The sequence below is a fragment of the Aptenodytes forsteri genome, unplaced genomic scaffold, assembly GCF_000699145.1.
Source record: "Aptenodytes forsteri isolate BGI_AS27 unplaced genomic scaffold, ASM69914v1 Scaffold243, whole genome shotgun sequence".
Classification (NCBI taxonomy): Eukaryota; Metazoa; Chordata; class Aves; order Sphenisciformes; family Spheniscidae; genus Aptenodytes; species Aptenodytes forsteri.
In genome coordinates, this window is record NW_008795314.1 from 1,682,304 (window position 1) to 1,694,595 (window position 12,292).

Below are 12,292 nucleotides of genomic sequence, written 5' to 3' on the forward strand. Positions count from 1 at the left end.
ATCTTGTTAGGAAGGTATTCTAAAATACATTTGTTTAAGTCCAGTGTTCGTTAGGTTTTTTTAAAACCAAACATGTCAATAAAAAACCCTGATGAGTAAGTTTATGAGCAGTAAGTGTTCATTAAAGATAGGAACTTTTTTTTTCTGAAAAAATCGTAAGACAAAGCAAAAATTAAAATAGAATTTTATAATACCATACAAATAGGATAAATACCAATAGTTATTTTTGGTTTGGCCATTTTGAGTTCTGACAACACTCTGTATTTAATCAGTTGTGCTGCTTTATTCCAGAAAAATTCCACAATGTTAATGTGGTTAACTGGGCAGTAAATTTTTTTTTCATGGTGTTTCTCTGAAACATGTGAATTTAAAATCCAAAGAAGTCCTGTACATATATTTTTTCAAGTAGCTGGGTACTGTTCAATTATTACCATGGCATGAGATGAATGCTGTGCTCCTCAAAACTAGGAAACATAACCAGAAATGAACAACAGTATCAAACACTGTTACTAACAAAAGAGTTTGACTAGCACATTGAGATCAGCAACTAAGCTAGTCTGTCATCCTCAATTTTATGTTTAACTCTAGCAAATGCTGACTTAATGTTAGCAGTATCTCTTTTAAAAATATTCATAAAATTCAATTAAATATTTTCATACACACACACATATATACATATATGTAAAATTTGCAAATATAGCAAAAGTACACAACTTTTCAAAAACAAGCAGTTCTTATCACGATGTGTTTAATATACATTCCATTAATTACAGCAAATTTACCCTACACTTTATTATTTAGTGAGGCAACTGAAGGAAGTTCTCCAGGTAACTCAGGGGACCAGCACTGCCAAGATTTCTCTCTTCTTGTGTTGCGACACAAATTTCCCAGTTGGTCAATCAGTTGCATACGTTGGCATGTAATACACAGATGAGTGCTCTTTGAGAATATACTGTGCTACTCATACCAGTACGAAGACAACTGACTTTTTTAGTTCCACTGATCAGCTGTGAAGGATAATTATTCCACAAATGACTATTTATAAAGCCCGAGGCAAAAAACATGATTTTGTTTCTTTGAAAAGAAACTCTACCAAAGAAATCAGCATCTGGTTTTAAAGATCTGTCATGTCCATTTAAAAATTTAGTTAGCCATTCCCTTATTTTCTCTTCATGCCTTCAATTCTGGTTTAGAGCTTATTTGCCATGTCTTTTAACTTACCAGCTGCAGCTGATAGAGCTGGTTCAACATCGTCATATGCTGAGGATTATTAATTGGCGAGGTTAACTGTGCAGGGCTGAGACCAATGTTTTTTGCTGCAAACTGCAAAAGCTGTGCTTGAACCTAAGAAAGAGCAGTGTATTAAACATTGTACATTTACTTTTAACACTGGCAACTGTGTAAGCCATTAATAAGAGTCATAAGACATCAGCTGGAAAATATTACTATTATCAGAAGTAGTACCATGAACTACCAAAGAGTTAATGAGACTCTAATACAAATCTTAATAACCATACTCAAACATCCATGTATAGAAAAAGAGCTGAGAACAAACTCATCGGCTCTCTAGAAACACTACTTTTTGCAAAAAGGAACAAGAGAATGTGCCCACACAGATAACGTACAGAGTCTACACACGAGAACATCTTACACATGTAACACGCTTACTGGCTAGTGAATAAATCAACACAGACACGGCCAGACAACAGTAGCTGCAAAGCCTCAGGAGTATGACAGAATGCATATGGAAAGGAGAGTGCATATGGAAGAGTTCCAGGGAAAGGGAAAACTCCAGGAGTGGAAGTGCTGTCTAACCTGAGGGGATAGAAACTGAGGCACTTGAGCACGAAGACTAGGCTGGGATGAATTAAGAGGTTGCACTGGCGGTTGCTGCGGCTGTTGCATGGTCCTGGCTTGTGCTGCTCCGCTATTGCCAAACATACCCAGATTGCCACTCGGTATCTACAGCGGGTTAAGAGGTTACTGGCGGTTGCTGCGGCTGTTGCATGGTCCTGGCTTGTGCTGCTCCGCTATTGCCAAACATACCCAGATTGCCACTCGGTATCTACAGCGGGACAAGAGAGACATTGGCATTTAGAGACATCACTCAACATATAACCTGAAAGTTACTTATCTGTGCAGTCTTTATCCTCAGTGATTATGACAGGCACGGATAAAGAACCCAGTACATACAGACTGTATTGACAATCGGGTTTAGAATCAGGCATGGCAAAGATCGCCATGTACCCAACAACATCCCAAACCTCGAAAACTTTGTACAGATGTCTGAACAAAAGGTAGCTGAAGCTGAAGATCGCTTTTATAAGGATGCATAACCCCAGAGGGTCACAAGATGAACAATGAAAAGTACTTGCCAAAAATGTTTGTATTTGTGTAGCAAGGGACAGGAGAATGGGGTCATTAAACTCACAGCATCCCAATCCTTAAATTATCTAGGCAGTTTTTATGCTTAGTCATTTTACAAAGCTACTGATAATGGACATGCTATTAGTGCAGTCTCCAGTTCTGAAAGATATGCTTAATGGGCTGTAAGTGCTGGACAAGTATTGCCTTTAGAAAACTAACTTAAAAAGAACATACGTAATAAACGCCACCATAGAATGATACATAGAGTTTTTCTGTGTTGTTATTTCTTATCTTTTGCTGGAACTTCAATTTATATGGCAAAAATAACCTTTTCATAATCAACAGTAGTTTATGACCTCTCAGCCTCGTGGTGTTTATGAACCTTCCCCTCCACCTCCTTTCCCTTTCTTTCCTCTTCTTTCTCTTTCAGCATGTTCTACCCAGGGGCCAAAACATCCCTATTGCCACAATGCTCTCTTTGACCAGAGGTGCTAGAAGCACAGTTTCTTTCTTACCACCTGTCAAAGCTATGAGCTGTCTTGACACTTACAGCAGGAAGAAAAAAGCCCCCATCACTTCTCACCCATCTCATCACTGAATAATTATGCCAGCCAGGAAAGATGAATTAGAGGAATGTCTCTGCCTTGGAGTCTGTGACAATTAGCAACGCCTCAAAAAAAAGAAACCTCGCATCAATCAAGGCAGAGCTATACCATGGTTCAGTGGTATAAATCCATAATACTACAGTCTCTTCTCAATGGATGCGTGTAATTAGCAGGCTAATTACAACTAACCAGTTGTTTTATGTCCTATAACGTGAAACGTTTACACAGCAGGTAGTTTCTCCGCTGATATTTCACGTGAACAAAGATGTTGCACACACTTTCAGTTTAAACCACCGTTTTCCCCGGGGAAGTGATGGGCACTAGCAGCGAGTCCAAGAGAGCTGAAATTCAACTTGGGATCTCCCCCAACAGCCTTACCTGTCTAGAAGAATTCAAGTTTTGCATGCCCAGCCCTGAGGCAATCCCGCCCAGGGTCTGATTAGGGAGTGCACTGTTTGAAAGGGGGAGCTTCAGGCTTGGTGAAGGCAAAAATGGTGAAGTAGTGGGCTCTTCCACTAGGCCGCCATCCTGATTGGAGAAAGAAAGGGTGAGCTGTGTGCGGTGCCCACGAGCAGACAGCACACAAAACAGTGTCCCATGGAAATATAAAAGGGCATGGATGAATAAAAATATTTAAAAAAAAAAAAAGGTATGAATAACAGGGAATGAAAAGTATGGAGTGAAGGGAGAAGAAAGAGAGAAATAGGATTAAGGTACTGTTTTTCTTTACTTTGTTGCACTTAATCCACAAATGCACAACCACCCTCACCCACCTCTCCAGAAGGAGAGATTCTAGCAACCGATCGCAGAGCTATCATGCAGCCATCTCCTCCTCCCCCCTTAGATTTTCTCCTCTCTTCTCCACCAGATTGAAAGGTGGAAGGGAAGAGATCCAGCACATTTCAGGGAAGTCTTTTGTTCATTTGGTAAACTCTCAGCAGCGGAGCACAGACATAGGACACACCGCTTTTGCTAACTCAGAACTTGGGAAAGGCCAGATTAGCTTATCTGACACCAGTCTGTATTTGGTTCTACATCATAGCTCTGCTCTTAAAAAAAGCATTTTCGCATTAATCCCCTTTCCTAACTGAGACACATGAGCCTCTTTTAATATTCACGTAGCACTGAGTTATTATTATCCACTATGAAACATTACACTCTAACACACCCAACGAACACAAAAATACTTAAAAACAATAATGATAATGTTGTCTGTGTAGCCTTCCTAGGAAAGCAATTAAGACACTGCCTCAACGTCCCCCAGGAGGAGGCAGATTTTAGCAAGACATAAGGAGCCCCCTCTGATAACCAGGCTGTAAGGAACCATGGTTGAACATGGATACGATGCACAGAAGGCAGCCCCCGCAGGGGGCAAACAGCAAGGCATATAATCCCCAGTCAAACAGGTAGATATCTAGCTAGTATTACAGTGGGGTACCGAGTTCTATCTCAAACTGTGCTTTGATGTCTGGGAAGCCTGCGGCAAGCATGATCAAATAACACTGTGTACAAAGTACAGCTCCAAAAACAGGCAGAGTGAAAAATCTTTAATTTGCAATGTGCTGGACTGGTGTTTTTCAAGCAATGTATTCATTGCAGAGAAAGGCTTTTAAATAGGTGAGGAGCTAGGTTATTTCAACCAATAAATTCAATGCCCCAGAAGATTGTGAGATACTGATAAACCTCCTTTGTTAAAAAAGCAGCCCAGTCCGCTAACCAGATACCCAAACAAATGACCTAATGCAGCAAGCACGCTCGGTAGATTTTATGTGCTAAGTTAATCCTGAAAAATGCATTTTCAACAGCTCTCCTTTGATGCAAAGAAAAAGTTTCTTTACTATCAGGCAAAGTGACACTTGACATGCTATCTGACTATCCTGAGGGGGACACTGACATTTTCTAATGATATCCCCGAGGCCTTTCAGCTCAAGATATTTTACATTCTACCGGACATCAGTCACACTCCACAAACAACCGCAGCTTGCATGACAGTAACAGGTTCAAGGATTTCTCCTTAGATCACAGACATATGTTTACAATTCTACCCTTCCCCCTTTAAAGGGAAAATAATGTCAAGCTTCGTGTGTGCTCTCTCCTTCAGATGCCATTGTTTCCTATGTGAACAGACCTATTGACCATGAAAGACCAATGCAATCCCTCCCTGCCTTCAAAATTTACTCAAGTCTTGTCTCATTGACACTGTTTTTTCTCATTTTGGAAATAGGCAGTGCCAGGGACGGTGGAGGACAAGCCACACTGGAGACTCAGGCATCTAATCTCCAGAACAGGCGGACTCTTGCTGCAAGGCCACCTTCACAAGTGTGTTCCTTGGCTGAACTGCAGCAAATGTCTTTTGTAGCAAGTTTATAACACATTGTTCACATTCATTTTGTTCTATTTTTTTTAATTTGAACTTATCGTAAGGTACCAACTGTGCTGCACAAATCTGTGCTCTGTAAGTGGAGCTGAAATCAATTCATTTCACATAAAGTATTTTAGTCGGTCAACATAAAGTACTCCTCAGACATTCTCAACCTAGACTAGGTGATACCTCTACTGCTGACAATGGTTTGTGATCCATTATTTTTCAGGCTCTTTATGTAATAATTGTTTCCTGAAGAATAAGCTTTTCTACCTAACCTTTCCTCTTCAGTGATTTTCTTACAAATTTATGTTACATTTCTCCCTCAGGCTAATCAATCAAACAAATCCTCTACATCTGAATCGTCAAAATTATGCTCAATCCAGCACTGCATTTAACTTTTTTGATGGGACTTGACACAACTGTAAAATCCTACCGGTAGCAGTACTTCCTTCTACAGTTATCCAACACAAACCACCACACTGCTGCTCAACAATACGTTACTTTTAGGACTTCGGAAAGTCTCTCACAATAGTCTCATGTACCAAATATGACAGAATGCAAGTGGCATTACTCAAAGATTTTTTAGCCCTGTGAGATATGGACAACTTAGCAGAGGATTCCTGGACACTTTGGCAGTCACCTGCCAACAACTGCCACTTCATGAATCAAAATATCCCAACAGACAGATGCGAGGCTGATGAATTTGCCAGAGGTCTTTATACAAAGTCAGTTACAGAAGTAGTTAGTAGAAAATACTTCTTAAAACAGAAAAAAACCTTTCCCAAAAGAGGAAGTTAAAGTAATAAAATCTCACCTCAAAGTAAGTTCTCTTCAAATCTGACAGGAGTTAGGTACAGGCAAAGAGACTTGCAGGAAATGCAATACTCAGAAGAAGTACTCATCATTGGTATTTTTAATTTTGAAAACATGGGAATATGGAAGAGGTTTCAAAATTTGGAAGTTCAAAAAGAAACAATCACTGGATCACAGGAAGCAGAGATGGAGGACAGAAGAAGAATTTAGAAGTCAACCTTAAAATTCTAGTGATCATCATCTAATTGCAAGGCCTACACAAGTGTTTCTGCGTAAAGATAAAATATCTCATTAATCTTCCCAAAGACAAAAAGCAGTCACACTCACCAGAGACAACTGGGATCAGAAGGACGAGGTTGGAAAAAAACCCAACAAACACTATGCTGGAATTAGAAACAAGGAGAAAGTCTAGTCAGAGTATTTTTGGAAGAACATGATTGCAGCACACAGGCATCAAGACTTGTAGACCTGGATTTCTCAATAGTAGAGAAGAAGAGCTGATCAATGAATAAGACAGTAGTGAAAAGGAGACTTAATTTGTAAGGTGAGAATTTCACAGTTTCCTATATGCTCAAGAATTTGGGAGAAAGTCTGGAAGCAGCATCAGGGCAAAGGAAGGAAGACAGGACTCTGCTGGCAGTATGGGAGAAAGCATAAAAAAAATCCAAAAATAGAGGAGAGCAGGAGGGAAAACGAGTCTGCCACAGAACTAATAGAAGCGTCGCAGAAGGCAAGATTGAGCTAATGCCAAAGCAGGCTGATGTTACTTCTCTTCAGAGGGCGTACCTGACTTTTCATCACATACATCTAATACAATGGGGTCCAGAGTTCAACACTTGCATCTGATTGTGCTAAGAAATTAAGTGATGTCTCTGTGTGGTTCAAGACTCAATTACAGGCTGGTCAGCGCAGATCAGCAAACCACCATGTTTTTCTTCTGAGCTTAGAAGAACCCTTGATAGGTGCAGTGAGAAGACACACCAAACTTGAGTCCCAGTACTCAGGAGCGATACCCAAGCCAAATCCCTAGACTTTAAGAAAAGATCCTTTGAAGCACTCTGGGCTTATTTCCGATATTTTTTAGGATGCTTCCAGGAAAATCTTACATGCTTTTCTTACAAATTTGATGACTCCAGAAGACATCAGGTAACATCTTCAAGCAAACCTGATACCTAAGTACAGCATGCTCGCCACCAAGTATAAGATAATGTGGTTGAGATCACGTATCAGGGTACTGCTAGGCTGGATCTTTATTTCCTCGAAGCCACTGGATTTTCTCCCTTCTCCTTTTATGGTGCTACAGGGCAAGATAACATCCTGGAAAATAATACAATTAACAAAGCACTGAGTGCCAAAGATTGACTCAGTGTGACACAGAATAAAGAGTATCTGCAGCAAGCACTGAGGAACAAGTAAAAGCAAACATTCAAAGGTGATGTTTAGTTGCACAGACCATTACTACTCCAGAGAGAACAGGGAGTTTAACGGGTCCAGAAGCAAATGTCAGGGCTGAATATTCTCTCTCCTCAAATGCGTAAGGTTAAAAAAAAGAAGTGCTGGCTTTACCTGTCAGAGAAAATGCAGGAAAAAAATCATGGAGACTCAACTCAGGTGAGCGGAGAGGCTGAGAGAATCAGCTGAGCGGTAGCAATGCGCACACTAACCCAGCTTACAATTTCATGAAGAGGAACCTCACATAAGTTACTGAAGACTCGGCAAAGCCAAGCAAAAGGATAATGACTTGGTAAGACAGTAAGTAAAATAAGGAACACTGGCTGGAGTGCTTCGTGCAGCTGTGCAGAGAGCTTGTTCACCGACCAAGGATGACCTGGAGCAGGAAGCGAGACAGCTCCAGGCTCGTGCTCTGAAATAGTACCTCAAAGGGCCAAAAGGTTTTGGAGAAGAGGAGTTGCTCTAGTAGCAACTCCTAGAGCTGTGAATCTGGAAAGAATTTCTTTGGAAAAAGATATCTATTCTTAGAGTAGAAACTGTATTTGTTTAATTCACTTAGCAAGTTGCTCAACACTCTGATAGCTAACAAATATAGTTTGGGATTATTTCCTTTGTTATAGGAAAGTCACTGTGACAGATTATGCCTAGACTGGCAGATTTTACTTGCTGTATGAATATTAATGGTTTTAGTACTCCCTTCTCAATAGTTGTGTTTAACATATGTTTCCATAATTATGCATTATGATGCACATAAGGCACCTCTCTGGCAAAAGTTTTACTGCTCAAGATATTGTTATCCTAGAAAAGAAAAGGTTAACTGGCATGCATGCATTAATTTTGTGACCTTCATCAGGACAGAGATCTTTTAATTAACATATTCATTAAAGTTTGCCATAAACAAATAGATTTGCCATAGTTAAGAATGAACTTTACGTGGCAGGAAGAGAAAAAGAAGGAAGAAGAGCCAGGTTGAGCCTTACATTGTAGGAAATACATAAGCAGTTTAGTCTGGTTTAGGGAACAACAACATAATGGACACCACATCATTCCGATGTAAGTAGGGAGCCCAGAAAGAACAAATGTTATTATTCCCCCTAAAAGCAGAAAAGCAGTTTTCTAATCTATAATCTTTGGAGAAAACTGCCATGACACTAGATTACGCAGCACTGGGGCAGCATTTGAACTACCAGAAAAACTTTTAGTATGCAAGGACCCTCTAAAGCAAATTTTATATGGATGCTAATTTTTCCTTATTCGTATAAATAACCCAGAATTATGTAAGATGCATTTGTGTTTAATCAAATTAAGTTGTTTACAGTTTGCATCCTACCAGCACTAAAACTCAGCAAACTGTTTAGACTGTGATGACAGCAGAAATAGTAATAGTTGTCATTTAAAGGTCAGTATTTATCAGATGTCCTAGCATAGTGCCACGCTAATTTTCTTAGTGCAACACCTGGGAACCTGTCACAACACAAACCGTAACTTTAGGGATAACGCTATAGTTAAGACTATAAGAAAACACAGGGTGGAAACTGGGAAGATAATCGTTATTCAGGGTCAGTAAAGTTTTTAATACAGTCTGTGTTAACAAGATTAGGTGTCATTACTGTCTCACATCCTGTAAACAGCTTATGTAAAATGAATTGGTTTCAGCACAGTTTGTGAAAACTATTGATTTCTGCATTCAGAACCACCCCTCCACCCCACCCCACCCCCTTCATGAATATTTCAAATAACCTGTGAAATAAAGAATGGCACCAGAGACTGTTCTTTCCTTTATTTTGGGGGAGATTCTGAGATGATTTGGTGGGTCTCTTTGTAGGACTTCATGTCAAGTTGTAAATCTCATTTCCTACTGAAGATCTCACTGCACTTTTCCCTACATCCTTTTCTTTAGGCACTTCAAATCTTAGACACCAGGAACTTCTGGAGCCTTCTCCTCAGTCATTAAATGGTGCTGGAAAATTTGTCATACGTGATCACAGAAAAGGAAGCTCATTGGGGAAGCTATTTATGACTGTGCGCGTCTGCTCTTTGACTTAACAAAAATACCTCAGCTCCGCACTCCTATTTAAGTACTGAACTTTCACCGAAATCTATAAGGAACTCAAAACTAAACCAGGAATTAGGAGCCTAATTCTTGAAGATTTTGGCCTTGGTCGTGCCTGATCGTTACTCTGGGCAAGGGTGACTGACTCTCTGGACTCTTACAGAGTGAAAGGCTTTCTGCACTCCGTTTCTTTGTTTTTCCCATTTCTAGTTCCACTGCATTACTGATTCCTTAGTAGGTTTTCATTTCAAGTGTAACACTGGGGATGACCATTGTTTATTTCTATGTGGTAATCAAATCATTGGTCCTTTCCACAAGGACTAAATTCCCCACAAGATTAAAAGAGAAGAAAAAGAATAAACTAGTATGTAATTATCTATGACATTTCTCTCTACAGCTTTCTCAACAGACAGTGGAAATCATCAGTATTTCTATACTGTGTACAGTTTTGACTTGTAAATCACATTCATATTTCTGAACTTACCTTGTCAAGGAAGGTGGGGCGGTCCATGGAAGACTCTTTGGAGATTGGTGGTGGGCGGCAGCCAAGGGGTTTGGTGACCATTCCATTATAGTCGGTCACTCCCATTCCACGCTTGTCCATTTCCACCTTCTTTTCCAGCAGAGCACCTTCACAGACAGGGGAAATGTATTGAAAAAGGTGATGCAAAGACAGTGAATTTGCCAACAGTAGGTCAGAGAAGTAGGTCTTGCTTACAAAAGCAAAAGCAAGAAAATGAATATTATCAAATATATCTGGATAAGATCAAACTCTCAGAATCATGAATGGTTCCTGTGTTGCTTTAAAGAAAAAAAAAAAAAGTAGTTACACAAATACTTACTCATGGCCTGATCGAGATTCATATTGTTGCTCTTCAAGGCCTCTTCCGCTGGCTCTCTCTGTCAAAAAAACGGATTATGTTAAGAGAAAAAGTAATCATGCTTATATGATTTCAAAGCAAGCTGAGAAAACACATATATCTCAAATACTGGATTTCATATATACTAAGCAGCACAAGTAATGTCTGCGCACATTTTTTTCTGCTTTTACCAATTCCCACAACAATTCAGTTAGTTTCAGTTTGTCAAGTAAGTACCAGTTCTACAAGGTCAAATCGTACTGTTCTATTTAAATTTCTACCTGTTTTCTATGGAAGGCTTAAGTATCACTATGACATGCCTTTCTCTAAAAATACAGCTATACTCTAATTTCACCTGTTTAATAAGAAAAGGGGAACAGGAGTGGAATTATTACTGAAGTTCAAAGTTAACACCTATTGTTATAAAACTCTGAACTTCAAAAGATCTATAAATGTCATCACACAAAGTATATCATCAAGTAATCTCAGAGAGCACTCTACTAGCTTACGGTAGATTTCTGACATTAGAGTAAATGTCTAGATGCAGGTAACAGAACTACTTCCCGGCCTGAAGAAGAGACTGAAGATCCTTTTTGTAGCTACAGTCTGAAACATCGGAAGTCAGAACTACGAGCTACAAAAGCTTAGCCACTGGTGTGCTAACTATGAACACTACTCACAGGGAAGCCCATGTCTGTGAGCTGTTTTATCAGACGGTTCATGATCCAGGCCTCATCTTGCTTGCTAGATGTCTTCATGCCCTTAGTAAATAAATGGGAGATTCCATTAATGGTCTGGTTCCCATATTCATACTAGTGAGATGTACATAAAATACATGGTAAGTCTTTCTTATTAATAATACATGCTACTGAAAGATATATTAGTACATTAATTTAGAAAGTATTGAAGAACCCTCCGAACAACATAACTACGATTCTCTTCCCCCACAAAGTGTACAAATTTTATCTCAGCTGAGTAGGTGTTCAGTGTACTATTTAGTATTTGATTTGTCGACCACTGAATTAAAGCCACCTTTGAATTTAAGTATTTCATTTTAATCCTTGGCAGAAAAACATAATGAAATCAAAGATTCTGAAATAGTACAACACTTCCTGAAAAACATTCCCAAAAACGAGTTTGCAACCTTGAAGTTAAGAACGTTACTCAGTGTATTTTCTTAAAAACAAACAAGAGCGTCTAGATAAACACCTTTAAAAGATCTCTGTGCAGCTTTTCTATCACAAAATCCTTAAGAAGCCTCTTCCTTTCAGTTCTCCAGAAAGTACCAAGGGACAAGCGTGGATTTGTTTTGGGCTGCGGACAGTACAAGAAACAACCATACTTGATCAAATCACTGGCCTAACTGTTGGCTAATGGAATAACAAACAAACTGGCTAAATGCATTCCCAATTCCTTTAAGTTACAGCCTGGCCTTGTCCTGAAATAAAGACTGTGCAATGGAAAACTTCCTAACATAATTGTCTATGTTCTTGGTTGAGTGCGGCATTAACACAAATTTGCTTTGTTCTCATACCAGTACAGACCTTAAAATTATCTGTTTGTTCCTCACAAATAGGAAATAGATATTTTTTGCTGAACCACTACATCACAAACTACTGTTCGCTTTTCTACCACAACAGAAAGCGTATGAAAACCCCCTTAACGCTTTTTCTGTTTCTGTTAATACATTATCATTTCTTCAGAATACATGGAAGCTTATAAAACTCAGAGAAAACAAAAGCAACAACAACAAAACCTCCCGAAGCACCTGACATGC

General features: G+C 39.3%; 1 protein-coding gene across 2 annotated transcripts in view; it reads right to left on the reverse strand.

The window, feature by feature from the left end:
- The window catches only part of TNRC6C (trinucleotide repeat containing 6C), a 96,583-nt gene that overhangs the window by 17,272 nt on the left and 67,019 nt on the right, over nt 1-12,292 (reverse strand). The window contains exons 7-13 of one of the 2 annotated variants that reach the window (XM_019472110.1): nt 11,725-11,829; nt 11,196-11,276; nt 10,498-10,555; nt 10,140-10,285; nt 3,351-3,524; nt 1,816-1,962; nt 1,222-1,344 (exon numbers count right to left, since the gene is read on the reverse strand). In XM_019472110.1, coding sequence (XP_019327655.1) covers nt 1,222-1,344; nt 1,816-1,962; nt 3,351-3,524; nt 10,140-10,285; nt 10,498-10,555; nt 11,196-11,276; nt 11,725-11,829 — 834 coding nt within the window. The remainder of the gene's footprint in view (nt 1-1,221; nt 1,345-1,815; nt 1,963-3,350; nt 3,525-10,139; nt 10,286-10,497; nt 10,556-11,195; nt 11,277-11,724; nt 11,830-12,292) is intronic. The other variant, XM_019472111.1, reaches the window with a different exon arrangement.